The 9,870-nt window shown below is 47.1% G+C and overlaps 1 protein-coding gene across 4 annotated transcripts; it reads right to left on the reverse strand.

Moving 5' to 3' along the window:
- Positions 1 to 5: 5 nt before the first annotated feature.
- On the reverse strand, positions 6 to 6,407 carry LOC114807919 (myelin-oligodendrocyte glycoprotein-like). Of its 4 annotated transcripts, none has more exons than XM_029054766.1 (6): positions 5,895 to 6,407; positions 4,867 to 5,228; positions 3,459 to 3,552; positions 3,097 to 3,189; positions 2,513 to 2,860; positions 6 to 718 (listed from the first exon to the last, which is right to left on the reverse strand). In XM_029054766.1, exons 4-6 carry the CDS (start codon positions 3,185 to 3,187, stop codon positions 510 to 512), a joined length of 648 nt encoding a protein of 215 aa, XP_028910599.1. In that variant the 5' UTR covers positions 3,188 to 3,189; positions 3,459 to 3,552; positions 4,867 to 5,228; positions 5,895 to 6,407; the 3' UTR covers positions 6 to 509. The 4 variants fall into 4 exon arrangements, with proteins under 4 accessions (XP_028910599.1, XP_028910598.1, XP_028910600.1 ...); XM_029054765.1 differs by having other exon boundaries at positions 3,424 to 3,552; XM_029054767.2 differs by lacking the exon at positions 5,895 to 6,407 and having other exon boundaries at positions 3,424 to 3,552; positions 4,867 to 5,659.
- Between the last annotated feature and the right edge of the window lie 3,463 nt (positions 6,408 to 9,870).

The raw sequence follows: 9,870 nt of genomic DNA on the forward strand, positions 1-9,870 counted from the left end.
TGAAAAGGAACAGAAATAAGTCAGGTACCCTCCAGATTGGAAAACTTGGGTTGGACTGAGAGGAGAGGTGTTGGAATAGGAGGAGTCTATTTCTGGAATATACAGCAGAGGAAATGGCCCCATGGACAGTATCCCCACTGCCCAGGGAATGATCCATGGTTCCTGAATGATCACTATTGTCCCTGGAATCTCCAGGAAAAGCTGGTTGATTATCAGCCAGTATCTTCCAGAACTCTGATCTCACTGCTCTGCTGGGATTGTGGTTGCACTCAAGGAACTGGATGGCAGGATGGGGATAGGGAGTGGTGGGCTTTGGTCTGAACTGGAGAGGTAAGAGATGGGGTGTTTACTCTCTATGGTCTTCCCTCTCCCATATGTGACAGTTGGCACAGACACAAGATCATTCTGTCCTTTTTCTGGGGGGAAATGGAATGTCCAGTTGTGGGTCATTGGTGAGAGGGTGGAACTGTGGGTTGGTGCCTTCCCTGGGCAGTTGGGACCACTGACCTCTAACTTGTCTGTCTGCCCTCCACCTCCACAATTTGCCTCCCTGATTTCCCTGCAATGATGGACATGTCACAGGAATATTCTTGCTCTTTACCTTTGTACCTGTTCTGTTTCCAGATGAGATAAAGACCCCCAGCGATGAGCAGTCCTAACAGAGGGATGGTCACACCGAGGGCCACCATCAAGGACAAAGCCATCGGGAAGAGTGGAGCTGAAACAGAATTCCCAAAATACCCTTAGAGGGAAAGATGGAGCAATTTCAGCAGTTTCCTTTGCTGCAGGAGTGTTAGAGCCCCATGGGAGAGGGCGTGTCCAAAGGCCCCAAGTCCTAGCTGTGTCGCTGCTGCAAGCCTTTCTGGGAGCCCGGTGCTGGGGCAAGGACTTTAGAACTCACCTCCTCTCGGCAAGGGCTGCAGATTGCAAGACTGGGAACCCAGTAATTTGGGGAGCACAGAAAGTCACCTCACTGTGGGGAAGAACAAAGAGCTAGAGTTTCCCTGGATTGGCCAGGGTTAAGGAACAGTAGGGTCATGGAGGAGAGGGGTGTCTCATGATTTTCCAGAGAGAGCGCTGTGTCCTTGGTGGAAGGGTCTGGCTCCCCATCTCCATTCTCCGGCTTTACTGTTTCCTCCAGCAAAGGATCCCTATGGAACCAGGGAAATGCTGTTTCCCCTCAGGCTCTCACTCCCTGTGTCCACCTTGCCAGTATTTCCCCCAGGGAAGGAGCAGGGAGAAGAGCAGCAGTGTAGCACCCAGGTATTTTCATTTGGAGAGAGGCAGACAGGAGGGGGAGGAGAGCCCTGGACTCTCGGTTCCTACATTGGCCTGGACCCGAAAATTCCCTCCCAATTTCATTCCACATCTCCATTTTCTTCCTCCTTGACCTGTGCATTCATCCAGACCTGTTCCCTTTTCACAACTCAGGTTTATATGAATGTGTGTATGTGTGTTTATGAAATGTTCACAAACCTCTTTTGAAACCCCACAGAGAAGCATAGCCTAGTGGAAAGAGCATGAGCCTGGGATTCAGCGACTTGGTTTCCAATCCTGACTCCTACTCTAGCCTGCTGGGTGAACTTGGGCAAGTCTCTTAAGTTCTTTGAGCCTCAGTTAGCTCTTTTATAGAATGGGGATAAAGCACCTGACCTCATATAATCAATGGAATTTATTGAGCGATCATTCTAATACAGAACTCTTCAGTTCTTGTATCCCCACTCCTCTAGAACTTCCTGTAGTTTCCCATCAAACAGAAACTCCTTACCATTAGCTTTAAAGCACTCAATTACCTTGCTCCCTCCTATCTTACCTGCCTGATTTCCTACTACAACCCAGCCTACATATTTCTCTCCTCCACTGCCAACCTAATCGCTGTAACTCTATGTCATCTACCTCAATGCCAACCCCTCACCCACATCCTGCTTCTGGCCTGGAACTGCTTCCCTCTTCATATCTGACAGACCACCACAATCTCCACTTAAAAAAGCCTTATTAAAATCACATCTACTCAATGAGGTCTTCCCCAATTAAGCCCTCATTTCCTCTACTCTCTCTCTCTCTCCCTCATCCAGACCAATCTGTGTTGGGACCACAAGAACTGAGTCTTGCCCTGGCTCTGCACAGGCCCTGGTTCAGAAGAGATCCTAATATTAGAAAATATGAACATCTCCTGGGGAAAGACCTAGCCAGTAGTTGAGAGGGGGTTTCCTGCCCTGAACTCCATCTTAACACCAAACTGCTGGGAATCACAGGAATTCAGTCCAGAAATAGACCCAGAAAGAGACTGACCCAAGGTAACAGTTGTATGAAAATGCTACACTGGACAATGCTGCCTGTGGATCAGCAGGGGACTGGGGACAGCAGAACCAGATGCTGGTAAGGAGAGGTGGATACTGTGGAATTCTGGAGCAGAAGAGGATTCTGGGTTGGAATGGGAGAGTCCAGGAGGTTGCCTCAGACTAAGACAGTAATGTCCCCCATTGGTCAAAAAGAAAAACCAGCTACTCACCAACCACCTGAAGCTCCAGAGTGGCAACTTCACTCACTTGACCATTATAGAAAGAACAGCGATACTGTCCCTCATCTGAGACTGTGACATTGTATACTCTCACAGCCACACTCCCATAATCCATGGTTTCAGTCACCAACTTTGTCCTCTTATGATACTCTTCCATCTGCTGTTGAAACCGGTCCTTTCTGTTCTCATACAGGTGCACAATGTCAGAGGGTTGGGATCGGAACCACCTCACCTCCATAGACTCAGCATTCATCTTGGGCTTCAGGTGACAAGGTAACTCAACATCTTTCCCCTCCAGGGCCAGGATAGGCTCCGCAGGTCCAATCACAGAAAACTGAGCTGCAACAATGAGAGGCAGTCAAAGAAGCTGGCACTGGGGTCTGTGTAGGCAAGAGAGAACCCCAACCCATGTCCACCCTCTGAGGGGCCCAGAGGCATCCTGAGCCTAGAGGGGGGACTCAATCCCCTCAGCTCTGATCTCTGGAGAGAAACATTCAGTCTGAGGACTCACAGGAGAGTTTGTTCTTCTTCTGAAATGTCCCTATGGAGCAGTAAAGAGAAACGAAAACACCTACCTGAGCCGAGGGTGAGCAGTTGGAGAAAGAAGAGGAGGAGGATGAGGGACTTGGATGTGAAGAATTCTGGGAAACCCACCATCTTCTTCATCACTAGGGTCATACAGAGATAATGGTGGCTCAGTCAATACCTGTCACTCACCATCAGAGAGCCAGACAGGAGTGGGACATGGGACATGGAGCACACAGCAGTGGAAACTCCTGGATCTGACATTGGTACAGGTCAGCTTCCTGTGACAAGTCACCAATTCTCCCAAACCAAATCTCTGCTCCCAGGCACCTATATAGCAATCCCCATCACCCCCCAGCTTCCCCCAGACTACTCACAGTCTTTTTCCCTTAGGATAATTCAAGAATAGAACCTGGATCTGTTCTTCACTCTGACATGAATGGCAGGGTCAGGGCCTGGCCCCTCTGCCGGGTTTTCTTGGACATTCCCAATTGCAGGACGCTAACCTGAGAGTTAATGGTTTGAGATCAGAAGTCAAAGGTCAGCAAAAGTCCTCGGACAGTTCCTGTGTCTCTCTACCTGACATCTCTAGAGTCTGTTCAGGGATGAGGAAGCCATGAGGGGCCGATCTGTGGATCAGGGTCTCCAGGGGTCCCAAGGGGTCGCCGGGGAACTGATTCTTAGTAGACTGTTACAACCTCCCTCTGGTCCCCCAAGCCACTCTGGTAATGAAACTAAATACCATGGCCTGGTGGAGAGAGCCCAGGCCTGGGAGTCAGAGGACCTGGGTTCTTATCCCAGCTCTGCCACGTCTCTGCTATGTGACCTGTGACCTTATTGTGTAACCTTCACTTCTCTGTGCCTCAGTTACCTCATCTGTAAAATGAGGATTAACTGTGAGCCTCACGTAGGACAACCTGTTTACCCTGTATCTACCCCAGGGCTTAGAACAGTGCTCTGCACATAGTAAGCGCTTAACAAATACCAACATTATTATTATTATTATCTACTCTAGCATTTACAACAGTGCCTGGCACAAAGTAAGCACTTAACAAATGCCATAAAACAAACGAACAATAAAATACTACTGTCCTCTGAGGGCCATTGGAGGGAATGGAGGGGTAGAGGGATGCTGGACACCAGCCTCTCTCCACAGCCCCCTCCATCTGCCTGTTCTCTCCCCTGCTACCCGGCTGCTTCCCCAGGCCACTTATTTACCCCTTAGCAGCCCCCCAGCATTGGCACAGGAAGCCAGGGCTGGGCGTTGGTTCTGCCTGGGTTCTCTGCCTCTGACTTCCTTGGGCTCAAGGTGAGGGTGGTTGAAGGGTCCAGAACGGAAGAGGAGGAGAAGGACCCACACTTCTGATCCGGGGGCCAGGAGGATCAAGTTCAGAGGGCTAAGTGAAGGTCTTTTACTCTTCTCTTTCCCCCCATTTCCTGCCATCCCTCATGTTACCTTATCTTTCTCACCACCCTGATCCTCATGTGCCCAAACCCTGTGAGGGCAACACAGACCAGGAGCTACCAGAACAACCCAGTGTGACTGTGGTCAAATATGGAGGGGAGGATTAGGAAATGCACCCACTCCAGGGATATTGAGGTGTTCAGTTATTCCCGTCTACTTCTTTCCTGTGTGCACCCCTCACCCTTGCCACCTCTTCCTCGAGCTGTTCTGGGGAAGAGGCAGCTCTTAGGACATCTTCCATCCCCCCACATCACCCTCTACATCCTATGGCTACCCCTATCCTCCTCCATTTTTCAAGAGATTTCCCCAGAATTCAGCTCCAACCCCCCAAGGGTAGGGTCCCCCCAAGACTCACCTGTTCGACTCCTCCCTCAGGCTTCACAGACAGAAGCCCCATCAGCAGGGCAGATTCTCTGTTATTTGATGTTGGCCAGGCTCACTCTACCAGGGCCTGAAGTTCCTTTTGCAGGATCAGTTCCAGATCTTGACTCTAATGGGCACCACCCTCTGATAGAAAGGCGGCATTTGAACATCTTATCACTCACTGGCAGAACTCACCAGAGGCAGATGGAAGAAAGAGAGGGAAACTGATGAACAGGAATTGCAACTTGTGAGTTGAATTTGGGTGTCAGTCAGGCTGTCCTGTTGCTCCGTGACCACCAGGGTGGGGTCACCTGGTGCAGGCAGAACTCCACAAACTCTCCAGGGCTCTACTCTCTGGAAAAAGGAAAATTGGTGCCAAACATCCCTCAGTCCTGGACACAGGCTATTTCCATATGATCTTTTTGTTTTTGAAGTACCCAGCACTGAAGGGAGGGAAGCAAGGAGCAGATGCTAAAGGAAAAGAGAAGTTCAGGTTTTGTCTTTTGCAATGAGTACAATACATTCTCACAAGTTTCTTCATCTGAGATTCTGCGTTGCAATAATAACATTATATTGAATTTGTTTTACCCTTCTATTAAAGTACTTTTACATCAGGGACTTCATTAACAATAATTATGATATTTGTTAAGATCTTAATATGTGCCAAGCACTAGACTAAGCAATGGGGTCGATGCAAAAAAAAACCAGGCTGTACACAGCCCTTATTCTACATGGATCTCACATTCTCAGGGGAGGGAAAACAGGTATTTCATCCCCATTTCACAGGTGAAGAAACTGAGGATCAGAAAAATTAAGTGACTTGGCCAAGGTCATATAGCAGCTGAGTGACTCAGGGGGAATTAGAACTCAAGTTCTCTGCCTCCTAGTCCTGCCCTCTTTCCACTAGATATCTCTGCTTCTAATGCTTCTCTCACTTCATCCCTAAGAGGTAGAGGTAGGGACTGTTATTCCCACTTTGCAGATGAGAAAACTGAGGCACATAGAGGTAAAATGACTCACCCAAGGATACACAGCTGGCCGGTTTCAAAGCTGGAACTAAAACCAGGATCGCCTGAGTCCCAAGGCCATGCTCTTTCTACTAGGTTATCCTACTTCCAGATGTGAATGGTTCTTGTTTCTGAAGAGACTGTTAGGCAGTGGGATCTTTGAGAGGGTTTGGCTTCTTTTTTTGAAGAATAGTGATTTCCTGAGTCAGAGAAAACCAAAGATACCTTAAGAACAAAGTATTATTTTTGTTGACATGGTGGCAGAGCTGGTGTAAAACCAGAGTCTTCTGACTCCCCGGCTGTGCTCTTTCCACTAGACCACACTGCTTCCTGAAGTAAGTGTCTTTTGTGTCTGAAGAGTCTCATAAGCAGCAGGATCTCTGCTAGGGGTCTTGGGTTCTTTTCTTGAAGAACAGAGGTTCATTGAAACAGGGAAAATCAGGGAGTCATCAAGAAGGAAATACCTCTAGAGCCTCTAATGGTTGCCCATTCACCTCTACATCAAACAGAAACTCCTTATCATCGGCTTTACCATTCAATCACCTTGCCCCCTCCTATCTCACCTTGCTGCTCTCCTACTACAACACAGCCCATATACTCACTCCTCTGGTACCAACCTACTCACTGTGCCTCTACCTAGTTTGACCTTTCCGCCAACCTCTTGCCCACATCATGCCTCTGGTCTGGAATACCCTTCCTCTTCATATCCAACAAACAATGATTGCCCCCCTCTTCAAAGCCTTATTGAAGGTACATCTCCTCCAAGAGACCTTCCCTGACTAAGCTCCCCTTTCCTTTTCTCCCACTCCTTTCTGCATCACCTTGATTTGCTCCCTGTATTCACTCCCATCTCAGCCACACAGCACTTATGTCATTCTCTGTAATTCATGCATTCATATTAATATCTGTCTCCTCCTCTAGAATCTACTTTCATTGTGGGCAGGAACTTGTCTACCCACTCTGTCATATTGTTATATTGTCCTCACCTGAGGACTTAGTACAGTACTCTGCACTCAGTAAGCATTCAATAAATACGATTGATGGATTGAAATGTTGTCTTTGTCACCCCAGAACCTGGAGAAAATCTAAGGAGTTTCAATCTTAACCATATAATTGTTAGGCAGTTAAGAACCCAACTGGATGGGGGACCCAGTCACAACTGAAATTGGTTCCTTCCCAAGTCCTTGGGATCCAAGGCTTAAAACTTTTCCCAGTCTCTTAAAAGGAAAGCCCTATTTCAAAGATAAACAGACATACTGACCCTTTTCTCTTCAAATATAACTATATACATCATTTGTCCACAGACCACATACTTCATTTGTCAGAGAAGCAGTGTTGCTGAGTAGAAAGAGCATGGGTCTGGGAATCAGAAGACCTAGGTTCTAATCCCAGCTCTGCTACTTGTCTGCTGTGTGACTTCAAGCAAATCACTTAACTTCTCTGTCTTGGTTCCCTCATCTGCAAAATGGAGTCTAAAACTGTAAGCCCCTATCTGGGACATGGACTATGTCCAACCTGAATAGCTTGTATCTCCCCCAGCCCTTAGTACAGTACTTAGCACATAATAAGCATTTGACAAATGTCATTAAAAAAGAAAAAAAAAGATTTCCACCCATTCTCTAGATGGCAACCACTTCAGTCACTACCCTGAGTGACAATACTCTATTCACTGCTAGCCCATACACCAGGGTAATTTTTCTGCATCTAGCAATCAATCAATTGTATGTATTGAATACTTATTGTGTGCAGAGTACTAAGCACTTGGGAATATACAATTTAACAGAATTGGTAGATATGTTTCCTGCCCACAATGAGCTTACAGTCTAAAGGGGGAGACAGACATTAATATGAATAAATTAAATTACTGATATGTGCATAAGTGCTGTGTAACTGAGGGAGGGGTGATTAAAGGGTGCAAATCCAAGAGCAAGGGCAAAAGCAGAAGGAGGTGGGAGAAGAGGAGCAGAGGACTTGGTCGGGAAAGGCCTCTTGGAGGAGATGTGCTCTTAATAAGACTTTGAACATGGTGGGAAGGATTGTCTGTTGGCTATGAAAAGGGAGGGTATTCCAAGCTAGAGGGAGGACGTGGGGGCTGGCATACCGAAAGGTTTGACCAAAAGTCCCAAACTCCAAGAGGCTTGGATTCTCCAAAATAAAGCAAAGTGGAAGAAGGAGGATAGTGAAGAGGAAAGTAGAAGGATAGATCAAGTTGAAGACAATCAGGCAAGAGATGGATAAAGGGAAACTCTTTTAAAGCCTAGCACATCCCAGAGGCTTGTGAGAGCTCCACCCTAGATCTTTATGGCCAGGAACATGGAGGGGAAAAAAAGCAAAATTTGAGATAAGAATGGAGAGAAATTCATTTTCTCTTCAAAATCCCTCTTGAACCAAGTAAGAAATCCGCCTCCATTAATGCCTGGACCCTGGAGAGAAAAATCTTGTGAAATAGCCCTAAAAAGCTGCAATTTCACAGTTGAAAGAGGAAGGCAACTCTTTAAAGGGAAAAGAGGAAAGTCTCGCCTGGAAACAATTAATGCAGCTTCCTAAACAAAAAACATTCAAATTTTTGTGTCCCACCTCCTGGAGGGAAGAGATTGGCTTCATACCAAACATCCTCCTTAATTTTCCTTAGGCCTTCAAGACCTCCCCTCTTAGGGTCACACCTGGAGAGTTTCCAGTACTCTACCCGTCTTGACTCTGTGAGGGAGAGTCAAGCAGAGGCATACTCATTCCATTCCTAGCTTGGGCAATGGATAGCCAGTGGAAGGCAATCTGTTGGAAGTCAAAACTCACCTGTGTTGGGCAGCAGTGGCTTGGGAGAAAGTTGAAGATGTAGACTCAAATTTACTGCATGGAAGGAGGCAATGGTAAACCTCTTGCGTGTTTTTACGAAGGAAACTCTATGAATCCACTTCTGGAACAATTACAGATGAAGGTGGGGCATCCTGGGAGAGAGTGTCCAAGGCATTGCTATGGGTCAGAGATGACTCGATAGCATAGGAGAAGACTTCAAAAACTGGATATGTTTCTCCATTTAATTCTCTCTTTCAGGTCTTCACAGCCCATCCCTTTTCCCCCAAGACTGTAAGCTCATTGTGGGCAGGGAATGTCACTGTTTATTTTTGTACTGTACTTTCCCAAGCTCTTCAGGCAGTCCTCTGCACACAGTAAACGCTTAATAAATATGATTGAATGACTGAATGAGAGGTCAGAGATGAGATAGACAAGACTGAAATAGAGTGAGTAGACTGGCATTAAGGAGCAAAGTGTGTGAACTGGGCTATAGTAGGAAAGGTTGGGGGAAACAAAGTGACTGAGTGCTTTAAAAATGATGGTAAGAAGTTCCTATTTGATGAGGAGGTGGGAGGAGTGGGGAAACATGGCACAAAGTAATAATAATAATTAAAATAATAATAATAATTGCAGCATTTAAGTACTTACTACAGTCCAGGCACTGTACTAAGCCTGGGGTGGATACAAGCAAATAGTAATGGTAATTATTGAGAACGAAGCAAAATGTTTCTACCAGAAGGCAGACCAAGTCATGATGTAGAGGAACCCGCCAAAGCCTGGGAAGAGTGGATAAGAGACAAGAGACACTGGATAAAAGATGAGAGAGGAGGGGTTCCAGGACCTGGAGCTAGGCCCAGCCAGAGGGTGGAGCAGCAACACCCAGCCAAATCCATATCAGACCACTATCTAGGTGGAATAACTCAGACACAGGGAGGAGGGGTAGGATATGAATCCAGGCTGAGGCTGGTCCCGCTTCTGGTGAGGTAACTAGTGCCTGTTGAGATAACATTCTCACTGTGCCTCGTTCTTTCCTGTACCACCATCAACCCCTGCCCCACATCCTACCTCTGGCTTGGAATGCCCGCCCTCCTCAAATCTCCCAAACTAGCACACTTCCTCCCTTCAAATCCCTATTGAAAGCTCACTTCTTCCAGGAGGCCTTTCCGGACCAAGCCCTCCTTTTCCTCTGCACCCCC

Source organism: Ornithorhynchus anatinus, chromosome X5, assembly GCF_004115215.2.
Source record: "Ornithorhynchus anatinus isolate Pmale09 chromosome X5, mOrnAna1.pri.v4, whole genome shotgun sequence".
Classification (NCBI taxonomy): domain Eukaryota; kingdom Metazoa; phylum Chordata; class Mammalia; order Monotremata; family Ornithorhynchidae; genus Ornithorhynchus; species Ornithorhynchus anatinus.